This window comes from Ruditapes philippinarum, unplaced genomic scaffold (genome assembly GCF_026571515.1).
Source record: "Ruditapes philippinarum isolate M1 unplaced genomic scaffold, ASM2657151v2 ctg1428_1_1_1_1, whole genome shotgun sequence".
In the NCBI taxonomy this organism is placed as follows: domain Eukaryota; kingdom Metazoa; phylum Mollusca; class Bivalvia; order Venerida; family Veneridae; genus Ruditapes; species Ruditapes philippinarum.
Genome location: NW_026855974.1, coordinates 23229 through 35830, shown reverse-complemented (window position 1 = coordinate 35830; position 12602 = coordinate 23229). Strand labels below are relative to the sequence as shown.

Sequence of the window (12602 nt, the reverse complement as noted above, 5' to 3'; positions counted from 1 at the left end):
CATTTATATAAGGTATCAGGTAATAAAAACCAATGTCTGCTGGTTGGGGAAGACTGATTTAAGAGACTCCCTATTTTTTTCTTGATTCCCAGTCGGTTTCTTAAAAACAGTCTTGACTGTTTTTTGTAATCCTCAAAGAATGAGCAAGATAAAGATCAGATAAAATCTTAAATTTTTATTTGACCTTTGACCTCTTGTGGCCTTGACCCACCTTCATTTTGTGCAAAAGAACTCAACTCAACATGCAGAACATTTGTGCTAAGTTATATTACAATCCATCCATGCATAAAGAGGTTATACTAACAAATGAATGTTTAATTTTGTTATTTGACCTTTGACCCCTAAGTGTGACCTTGACCTTTGCCACAGAAACCTGATTTTTTTCGGGACACTTTGCCTTACTTTGGAGAATATTTGCCCAAAGTTATGTTAAAATCCCTCTATGCATGTAAAAGTTACACTCCTGACAACGGTTTTGCGCTGATGTTCTTGTGTGAACTTGTGAACTTGGTTTTGTGTGCAACACATCACCCCATCATGGTGAATATCTGTATCAAATAGTTTTGAAATCCTTCATAGAAAAAGCAAGATATAGACTGCACAAATCTGGAAGGACACACAGACAGACCCACAGATACACATACACCAAACTACTAAGTCATGCTCACCACAAGCGGGCTCAACATGACTTAGTTATGAGTCTTTGATATTGACCAAAAAATTTTGTTAACTTCACAAAGGGCCTCAGATCATTCAAAATCCATACCTTTAGTTGTTTTGAAGAATAAGTTGCATGCAATACTTAAAAAACAAGAGGGCCTTCATGGCCCCGAAATCACTCACCTGTATATAGACCCCCAGGGTTGGGCCAGTTTTAACCCAAGGGCCTTTACAAAACTAGGAAGACACCCATTAGAAGATTTTTTAAGTTTTTACTATACACATCTAGGGACCCCCCCCCTCACACACAGGACCAATTTTGACCCCAGGGCTTTGATCTAAACAAACTTGGTAGACACTTACAAGAATATATTTCGTGCTTAGTATCTAAACTCTGGCTCTTTGGGTTTTTAAAAAGAAGGTTTTTTAAGTTTTTACCATACACATATAAGGAAAATCAATGACCCCCCAGGGCGGGGCCAATTTTGAAACCAGGGCTTTATTTGAACTTGGTAGACACCAATTAGAACATGTTTCATGCTAAATATCTTAGCTCTAGCTCTTTGAGTTCTTTAAAAGAAGATTTTTTAAGTTTTTACTATATGCATATAGGGAAAATCAATGACCCCCCGGGTCGGGGCCAGTTTTGACCCCAGGGATTTTATTTAAACAAACTTGGTAGACACTGACTAGACAATGTTTCATGCAAAATATCTAAGCTCTAGCTTTTTTAAAGAAGATTTTTTATGTTTTTTCTTTTGGTTGCCATGGCAACAAGAGTTCTGCATGAAATTAAATTCTTTGAACAACTTTTAAAGTTGACCACCAAAGGAACATTCCTGTGAAGTTTGGATGATTTTGGCTGGTAAGCAGTTTATGAGGAGATGTTGTTTAAAGTAAAAGTTTACGGATTGATGGCGAACGTATGGCAGACACCGGACTGATAGCGATCACAAAAGCTCACCGACAGGTGAGCTAAAAAAAAAATTCAAAGCTCAAAAAGGGCCAATGCTGTCAAAAATATGTCAGAATTATAGACCTTTGACAGTTAACTCTGTTTATGATCTTAAGTTTCAAGTGAAAACCTTGATCACATTATAAGACTGATGTTGCATGCAAAACTTTAATCAACACATTTCTGAGTTCATAAAGGGCCATAATTCTGTCAAAAACCATTCTAGAGTTATAGGCCTTGGATTGTGACCTTTTCTTCTGCTCTCAAATAAGTGTGTGAAGTCACAAGCAAATATCATAAGTGGATGACGTGATAAAATGTTGCATGCAAGTGCTACGCCAACGCCAACACCAGCACCAGCGCAAACGTCCATGTGAGTAAAATGGCCCTACTATTCTTTGAATACATGTGCTAGTCAAGCTAAAAAAAATTATTATCCTTCAACACTGCACTTCCTCTAACTTATCTCTATCACTGTGTGTTGTGTTGACTGCTACTTTTAGCCAATAATTGGCCTTATAGAACAGTAGCCGATATTTACAGATTCATTGGGGTAACCAATCCTTAAAATAAGACAAAAAATCAGTGGTCTTACCCTGCTGGCCTCTTCTTTCCCACTTTGTAACCAGGCAACAACAGCAGTGAGGACATCGTCAGGAAGTTTGCGTATAATCTGTTGCTTATTGTCACACAGTTCTAATGCCAATTTTAAATCGTCTACAAGTTTTATGATACGTGCTTCAGTTACGTTACTACGATGTTTTAAAGTGTTCTCCGGAGTTGATGTTAAAGATCCAAACCCATTACTACCACTACTGCTGTCAAACTTTGTGCCTTAAAAACAAAAAATATGAAACATGAGAATATCAAAAAATGACTGTAAATAATATGAATTATCAAGAAGGGAGAATTTGTGCAACCTTGACCATTGACCTTATTACCATCAAAACAAGCAGCCTTTGTAACACAATAATTAAGTCTTGCTTCTGTCCGCCCTTAGGTCAATAGGGAAAGCATAAGATTTGTAATTTATCCTTGGGCAAGGCAACATTTCTATGTGACATTGAGTGTAAAAGGTCATTTGCCTCTCACCAATGATTCACAAATCGTGTGCAATTAGCTGGCAATCATGTGGAATAAGTCAGTCCGGAATTGGTAATTACTAGTTATAGTTATCTGGGTAAGCTAGTTCCCTAGGTAGATGGACTGCCGAAAAGAAAATTGCATTAAAATCAATATAAACTAGAACTGCCACTTTCATGGCGTGAATACCCCCGCATACCACTTTGTCAGAATCAACAGTGGTCATTTAGAACTCAATGACAACCTCCCTGCCGAATCTGAGGTTACTAAGCCAGTGCATTGCTAAGTTATGTATTCTACATGCTTCAAATGAGAAAATGTCAAAATCAATACACTCTGGACAGGCATTCTGAAGCAATTGAGGGGAAAAGCTTTATTTTGACAAGGTCCCTGTGACCTTGACCTTTGACCAAGTGACCTCAAACTCAATAGGGATCATCTACTAATCATGACTAACCTCTATGCCAAATATGAAGAATGTGGGTCAAAGGAATCTTAAGTGATTGGGCAGACAAGCTTTTTGAAGTCAAGGCACCTGTGACCTTGATCTTTGACCTGGTGACCTATAAATCAATAGGGGTCATCTACTAATCATGACTAACCTCCATGCCAAATATGATGACTGTGGGTCAAAGGAATCTTAAGTTATTGGGCGGACAAGCTTTTAGATGTCAAAGCCCCTGTGACCTTGACCTTTGACCTGGTGATCTCAAAATCAATAGGGGTCATCTACTAATCATGACTAACCTCCATGCAAAATATGAAGACTGTGGGTCATAGGAATCTTAAGTTATTGGGCGGACAAACTTTTTGAAGTCAAGGCCTCTGCGACCTTGACCTTTGACCTGGTGACCTCAAAATCAATAGGGGTCATCTACAAATCATGACTAACCTCCATGCCAAATATAAAGACTGTGGGTCATAGGAATCTTAAGTTATTGGGCGGACAAACTTTTTGAAGTCAAGGCTCCTGTGACCTTGACCTTTGACCTGTTGACCTCAAAATCAATAGGGGTCATCTACTTATCATGACTAACCTCCATGACAAATATGACGACTGTAGGTCAAAGGAATCTTAAGTTATTGGGCGGACAAACTTTTTGAAGTCAAGGCCCCTGTGACCTTGACCTTTGACCTGGTGACCTCAAAATCATTAGGGGTCATCTACTATTCATGACTAACCTCCGTACCAAATATGAAGACTGTGGGTCACAGGAATCTTAAGTTATTGGGCGGACAAACATTGTGATGTCAAGGCCCCTGTGACCTTGATCTTTGACCTGGTGACCTCAAAATCAATAGGGGTCATCTACTAATCATGACTAACGTCCATGCCAAATATGAAGACTGTGGGTCAAAGGAATCTTAAGTTATTGGGCGGACAAGTTTTGATGTCAAGGCCCGTGACCTTGACCTTTGACCTGGTGATCTCAAAATTGATAGGTGTCATCTACTAATCATGACTAACCTCCATGCCAAATATGAAGACTGTGGGTCAAAGGAATCTTAAGTTATTGGGCGGACAAGCTTTGAGATGTCAAGGCCCCTGTGACCTTGACCTTTGACCTGGTGACCTCAAAATCAATAGGGGTCATCTACTAATCATGACTAGCCTCCATGCCAAATATGAAGACTGTGAGTCAAAGGAATCTTAAGTTATTGGGTGGACAAGAAACAAGAGGGCCATGATGGCCCTAGATCGCTCACCTGACCCATCAAACTCATCCAGACAATTATCTAGACAAGCATTCTGACCAAGTCTCATGACAGGTGAGTCAAAAATGTGACCACTACAGTGTTAACAAGGATTATCCATATTTGAGCAGTGTGACCTAGTTTTTTACCAAGGTGACCCATATTCAAACTTGACCTAGAAATCATCAAAACAAACTTTCAGACCAATTTCCAGGATACTTGGATCAAAACAGCAACTAGAGTGTTAACAAGATTTTTCTATTTTTAGCTCTGGTGACCTAGTTTCACATGCGATTTCGAACTCATCCGAGCAATTACCTAGACAAGCATCCTGACCAAGTTTGATGATAATTGAGTCGAAAATGTGACCACTAGAATGTTAACAAGGTTTTTCAATATTTGGGCGGTGTGACCTAGTTTTTCATCCAAGATGACCCATGTTCGAACTTGACTTAGAAATCATCAAAACAAACTTTCAGACTAATTTACAGGATATTTGGATCAAAACAGTAGCCACTAGAGTGTTAACAAGATTTATCTATTTTTAGCTCCTGTGACCTAGTTTTTCATCCAAGATGACCAATGTTCAAATTCATCCAAGCTATCAACTAGACAAACATCCTGACCAAGTTTGATGATGATTGAGGCAAAATTGTGACCGCTAGAGTGTTAACAAGGTTTTTCTATTTTTAGGCATTGTGACCTAGTTTTTCATCCGAGATGACCCATGTTCGAACTCATCCCAGCTATCAAATAGATAAGCATCCTGACCAAGTTTCATGATGATTGAGGCAAAAATGTGACTGCTGGAGTGTTAACAAGGTTTATCTATTCTTAGCTCTGGTGACCTAGTTTTTCATCTGAGATGACCCATGTTTGAACTCATGCAAGCTATCACCTTGACAAGCATCCTGACCAAGTTTGATGATGATTGATGCAAAAATGGGACCGCTAAAGTGTTAACAAGGTTTTTCTATTTTTAGCTCCAGTGACCTACTTTTTCATCAGAGATGACCCATGTTCGAACTCATCCGAGCTATCACCTTGACAAGCTTCCTGACAAAGTGTGATGATGATTGATGCCATATATGCAAAATGTGACCGCTAGAGTGTTAACAAGGTTTTTCTATTTTTAGTTCCGGTGACCTACTTTTTCATCCGAGATGACCCATGTTAAAACTCATCCAAGCTATCACCTAGACAAACATCCTGACCAAGTTTGATGATGATTGAGGCAAAATTGTGACCGCTAGAGTGTTAACAAGGTTTTTCTATTTTTAGCTCTTGTGACCTAGTTTTTCATCAGAGATGACCCATGTTCGAACTCATCCTAGCTATCAACTAGATAAGCATCCTGACCAAGTTTGATGATGATTGAGGCAAAAATGTGACCGCTGGAGTGTTAACAAGGTTTTTCTATTTTTAGCTCCGGTGACCTTCTTTTTCATCCGAGATGACCCATGTTCGAACTCATCCGAGCTATCAACTAGACAAACATCCTGACCAAGTTTGATGATGATTGAGGCAAAAATGTTACCTCTAGAGTGTTAACAAGGTTTTTCTATTTTTAGCTCTTGTGACCTAGGTTTTCATCCGAGATGACAACTAGATAAGCATCCTGACCAAGTTTGATGATGATTGAGGCAAAAATGCGACCGCTAGAGTGTTAACAACAAAATGTGAACGGACGGACGATGGACGGACGACGGACAATCATCGATCCTAAAAGCTCACCCTGAGCATGCTCAGGTGAGCTAAAAACCGTTGGAAGGCCGGATGGTCGGACATCGAGAGGGCCGGGTGGACAAGCTGATTCCACTATACAACTTTGTTGTGCGGGGGTATAACTAGAACTGCAACTGTCATGGTGGAATACCCCCTCATACCACTTTTACCTGGGGACCATATACCGCTTTTCATGGAATGGCACTAACGTGTCACATTGAAGGTTCCATGATAACTGCCACATGAACACATTTGCGGATGTTTCAAAATTCTAAATTTTACCAGTTCATGTTAAATGTTGAATTCTGCTCAAGCCGGTGCTAGGGGGATGTGGACGGTAGTTTGCACTATACAGTACCGTCCATGAACAGGCTTAATCAAACCTAGCCTGCAACATTTTCAATTTTTGCCGCGTTGGGCTTTCTTTAGGGATTCTTTTATTTAACACTATTTTGTCAGAATCAACAGTGGCCATTTAGAGCTCAAGGACAACCTCCCTGCCAAATCTGAGGTCACTAAGCCAGTGCATTGCTAAGTTATGTATTATACATGCTTCAAATGTGAAAATGTCAAAATCAATATACTGTGGACAGGCATTCTTAAGCATTTGAGCAGACAAGCTTATTAAAGTAAAAATCCCTGTGACCTTGACATTTGACACAGTCACGTACTAGTCATAAACTAGAACTGCCACTATGATGGCGTGAATACCCCCACATACCACTTTGTCAGAATCAACAGTGGCCATTTAGAGCTCAAGGACAACCTCCCTGCCAAATCTGAGGTTACTAAGCCAGTGCATTGCTAAGTTATGTATTCTACATGCTCCAAATGTGAAAATGTCAAAATCAATACATTGCGGACAGGACATTCTTTAGCAATTGAGAAGAAAAGCTTTTTTTGTCAAGGTCCCTGTGACCTTGACCTTTGACCCAGTGACCTCAAAATCAATAGGGGTCACCTTATAGTCATGATCAACATCCATGCCAAATATGAAGACTGTGGGTTAAAGGAATCTTAAGTTAATGGGCGGACAAGCTTTTTGAAGTCAAGGCCCCTGTGACCTTGACCTTTGACCTGGTGACCTCAAAATCAATAGGGGTCATCTACTAATCATGACTAACCTCCATGCCAAATATGAAGACTGTGGGTCAAAGGAATCTTAAGTTATAGGGCGGATAAGCTTTTTGAAGTCAAGGCCCCTGTGACCTTGACCTTTGACCTGGTGACCTCAAAGTCAATAGGGGTCATCTACTAATCATGACTAACCTCAATGCCAAATATGAAGACTATGGGTCAAAGAAATCTTAAGTTATTGGGCGGACAAGCTTTTTGAAGTCAAGGCCCCTGTGACCTTGACCTTTGACCTGGTGACCTCAAAATCAATAGGGGTCATCTACTAATCACGACTTACCTCCATGCCAAATATGAAAACTGTGGGTCAAAGGAATCTTAAGTTATTAGGCGGACAAGCTTTTTATCTTCAAGGTCCTTATGACCTTTGACCTTGTGACCTCAAAATCAATAGGGGTCATCTAATGGTTATGGCCAACCTCTATGCCAAATATGAAGACTGTGGGTCAAAGGAATCTTAAGTTATTAGGCGGACAAGCTTTTGTCAAGTTCCATGTGACCTTGACCTTTGACCTGGTGATCTCAAAATCAATATGTGTCTTCTACTAATCATGACCAGTCTAAATACCAAATAAGAAGACTGTGTTAAAGGAATTTTAAGTTATTGGGCGGACATGGAAAAACTGACGGAGGCCGGATGGGGAGACAGACGGACGGACGGACAACCTAATTCCTGTATACCCCCCATACAACTTTGTTGTGTGGGGGTATAAAAAAAAGATTTTTCCATTTTGCATCTTAATAGGCTGAATGGATTATGAATTACCCACATGAAGATATGTTTGTTTGTTTGTTTGGGTTTTTTGTCACACACGAACACAATATAGGTGATATGGCGAAGTTCCAGCTTTACTGGTAGAGGAAGACCTCAGGTGCCCTTCTGTGCTTTATTCTGGAAACAAACAAGCACCTGAGTAGAACCACCAACGTTCCTTAAGCTAGATGGACAGCTTCCTCACATGAAAGAATTCAAAGTCACTATCGGGTTCGAACCCACATTGGTGAGTGGCAAACAGTTTGAAGTCAACAACCTTAGCCACTAGACCATGGACACCCCAATCCATCTGGGGAACAGATTGGTGGAGTCTTTTGCTACAACAAGAAATCACACTTTAACTAGAAATGTGTCCATAGGACACTGGTGCCCTCACCGCGCCACTGTTCTGTCAATCTTATGACTCTAGGTCAAATATTTTTTGAAAACTAAAAATCTTTTAGTAAGTAAAGGGCTAGAACTTTTCAAATACCGAATAGATTCTAACTCAAGCACACAAATAACAACATAATGAAACCGTTTTTACTAACTCTACAAACACTGGATAAATCCACAAGCGAAACCCCAGGTGCAAAACTAAATATGCTGAGCAACCTTCCCGTAAGGTTTAATGACTCTATGTCAAATCCTTTTTCAGTTACATGCAACACAAGTTGAAAATTGCTGAAATTTTACTTAGTCAAGGGCAATAACTCTAAAAATATTAAATATATCCAGACGAAAATACCCAGGTGCACAACTACACATGCTGATCAACATTCCCCAGGTGCACAACTACACATGCTGATCAACATTCCTGTAAAGTTTCATGACTCTAGGTCAAATACTTTTTGAGTTACGTGCGACACAAAAGAGAACGAACAGACAGACGGTCGGACGGACAAGGGTAAATCTAAATGCCCACCAATTAAGTGGGGGCACAAAAATATTTCTTGGGATATTGCATCTACTTTATCCACAAATTTATAACCCACAAAAATGTCCTTAGATACAGCCACAAAATTTCATGCCCACAAAATCATGTGAATTCACAATAATAAAGTATCTAATTGCTAAACTTCATAACTAATTTAAACAATTATAATTTGGAAGTACAATGTAATCACTACTGTTAATTTCTATGTTATTGAACATCAACGCACTGAACTTAAGCAAACTCTAAGGTTTTCAAGAAATCTTCTGAGTTAAAACTCAGACCTAAGATATTTGATCACTGAGAATGTGCATTGACCAATGAAAATCCTGAAATCTGAGACAGATCTAAAAACAGTTTTATAACCTCATGTAAATAGCCTAGTATTAAATTGGTTACAAATGTGGCAAATAAGAACAATAGTTTTGATCTTATTCATTCAGTAAAGGCCGTTTCCTGGCTAAAATCACTTACGTGGCAAAAGAACTAGGAGAACAATGAGGTGGCCTGATAACTTAACTATCCATTTGAGCCGCGTCACGACAAAACCAACATAATGGGTTTGCGACCAGCATGGATCCAGACCAGCTTGCGCATCCGACCAGTCTGATCAGGATCCATGTTGTTCGCTTACCAACCCTATTACAAGTAGAGAAACTGATAGCGAACAGCATGGATCCTGATGAGACTGTGTGGATGCGCAGGCTGGTCTGGATCCATGCTGGTCGCAAACACTCTATGTTGATTTTGTCGTGACTCGGCTCATTTGTCACTATACCTGTCATTATACAAAAGGCTCTTAAGTACCTGCAATAATTCCGTCCATCTGTTGTAAAGCAGCAGCCAAGATGTCACTTGCCTCCTGGCCGCTCACCTCCAGGTAGGAGGAGTTGTTGTTGTTGTTGTTATTTGAGCTCATTTATTTTTTGCCAACAATTACATTACGAAAATATCAACACCTGAAAAAATAGTGAAAATTTTTACACAACATACTTACATGTTAAATATAAATACAATCATTGAAATCCTTCAAAAATGTACATACAAAAACCAGTAATATTTCCAGAATATTTGCTAATAAGGGGGCAAATCTCTCATCAGTAATGAGTTTACATATATGTGAACTTCTTTCAATGTTCAAGAGGAAGAATTTACTTCCAAAAGAGGGAGATTTTTTAATTGACAATAGACATAGTAGGAAATTTTTGAAATGAAAAAGAGGGAGATTTTTTTATTTTTTTAAAAACACCACTTATTCTAAGAAAGATATTTAAAAATTTGACAGGAGAAAGAGGGAGTCTCCCACTCAAATTGGGACAGTTCACATGTATGAGTCAATTGTTTGGAAAAATCTTCTTTGATCTCTCACACCCCATATAAGCAACCTGTGCTTACCCAATCAGCATTTTTTTACCCTACAAGTACAGTCTCACAAGACATCTATCCCATAATGTGAAATACATTATATTTTTAAAGGCCCATTGTGCTTCAAAAATACTAGCATTTTTATTTTATTTTTGAAATTTCATGTTTCATATTTTGTTTCAATTTAAAAAAAATAAATACTCATTTGCCATATAGAGGAAGATCTTTTGCTTCTTTTGTTCTGTTAGCATTTTGTATAATTATATTGAATTAGTATTTTGAATGTAAGTCAAAATACTACATTGTTTTATATTTTTCTACCTTTCCATGACATTAATGCATGTTCTGTGTTACATTTGTCGGTTTTGTAACGTTAAACAAGAAACATGGTCTCAATCAAAAAAATATTATTAAAGCAGCATGCCTCCAGATTCAAGCAAAATTTTCATGAAATTTTTGAAAATGTATTTAAATATTCTGAAGAAATCAAAGGGAAGCGAATTGCACATTACAAACACATTACTCACATCCAATGCAAATTACCAAAATAAGGTCAAAATATTTGAAAATAGCCTTTACTGCATTAGTAACGCAGTAGAAATATGGTGATTAATACTAAAAAATTCTACCATTATTCGCACATAACATGTAAATTATTACATAAATTTTAAATCGGTTTTCTTTTCATAAAATGTAAGTTAATATTTCTCAGGTTTTTATTGAAATATTTTGTCTTATCTGGAGGCATGCAGCTTTAAACACATGTTTGATAAAAAAATTAATATGTATTTTGTAAGCAAAATGTGCCTTTAAACAAAATTGAGCCACGTCACGACAAAACCAACATAGTGGGTTTGCGACCAGCATGGATCCAGACCAGCCTGCGCATCCGCGCAGTCTGATCAGGATCCATGCTGTTGCTCTCAGTTTCTCTACTTGTAACAGCATGGATCCTGATCAGACTGCGCAGATACGCAGACTGGTCTGGATCCATGCTGGTCGCAAACGCATTACGTTGGTTTCGTCGTGACATGGCTCAAATGATTAGCATTCACAAGGAGCAATTAACAGTGATAGGATATATAACATATTTCATAGTCAAATCCCAAAATGTAAAACATAAAGGTTTAGAAGATATTTTTTACAATGAAAGATATACTAGTACTAAAAGTATAAAAAGATTTTAAATATAAATTACTTGCACAGAAATATAAATAATTTGGATTCTCTCATCTTACACAATTATAAAACTAAATCACACATAAAAAATAATTTATAAAGGAGGTGAATTTATAGTTTACAACAAGGCCTTATCTTTTAACATTATAAAATAAAATCCAGAGGAAAAAAAAAGAGCAGAAAAATTGGTTAAAAAATAAGAAGAATTTAGACATAAGGCAGGTGCACCTTGATACATGGTCTACTTGACTTGACGCACAGATCAGTGGTTGTGATAACAGAGTTGTTTTTATTGGAATCACTTGTAACAGACATGCTGAGTTCCATCCAATCTCATGTTAAAATGTTAAAAGATACAAGGTTTTTTAGATATTTATGTAGCTGATAAGATACTGATATTTTTCTGTTTAAGACAGAAACAGGAAATCCGGGGGGGGGGGGGGGGGGGGGTGGGAGATAAATATTGTATATATTTGTATGGAAATATTGTTGGTCATTAATTTAAAAGGAATGAATTTAATCCTTTTGCTACCTTTCAAGACAGTTTTTTGAAGTGAGAACCATCTACTTTGCCAACAAGACACAGCTAGGACCAGCTTTAAATAGAAAGTCCTAAGTGTATCCTAAGTCCAAGGACATAAGACCAACTTTAGGACTATCTTAAGTCTGTCATGGTTCCAATAAACATAAGTATCTTTTAAACACATAGGACTTCAATTAAATTTGCTCTCCTAAGAAAACACAATCCGGCAATATGTTAATGTTCATCTACATTGCTATTAGCCATTTGAATCAGTCGTAAGATAGGTTCACAAGTCAGGACATTTCCTTTGAAACGCAAAATTGTCTCAGGTTCAAAATTTAGGACAGGAATACAACACTATATCCGTTCTTGGAATATAAAAGTGATGCAAGTTATTAATTTTTTCATTGTATTCTTATCTTTTTTTTACTGAGGGGTGATGGGAAGGTGGAAGGAGGTGGGATGTTGATGGGGAAGTGTGAAAGATTGGGGTGATTGGGAAGATGGAAGGTGGGTGGTTATGGGGAAAGGGAAGGGGGATGGGGAAGGAAGGGGGATGGGGAAGGGAAGGGGGATGGGGGAAGGGAAGGGGGGT

At 38.3% G+C, this 12602-nt stretch overlaps 1 protein-coding gene across 2 annotated transcripts in view; it reads right to left on the bottom strand.

Moving 5' to 3' along the window:
• The window catches only part of LOC132745011 (liprin-beta-1-like), a 65945-nt gene that overhangs the window by 36726 nt on the left and 16617 nt on the right, over positions 1-12602 (bottom strand). For both annotated transcript variants that reach the window (XR_009627777.1, XM_060733841.1), the window contains exons 2-3: positions 9748-9899; positions 2211-2449 (exon numbers count right to left, since the gene is read on the bottom strand). Coding sequence is in view for 1 of the 2 variants with exons in the window: in XM_060733841.1 (XP_060589824.1) it covers positions 2211-2449; positions 9748-9859 (351 nt within the window). In the remaining variant the exon portion in view is untranslated. The remainder of the gene's footprint in view (positions 1-2210; positions 2450-9747; positions 9900-12602) is intronic.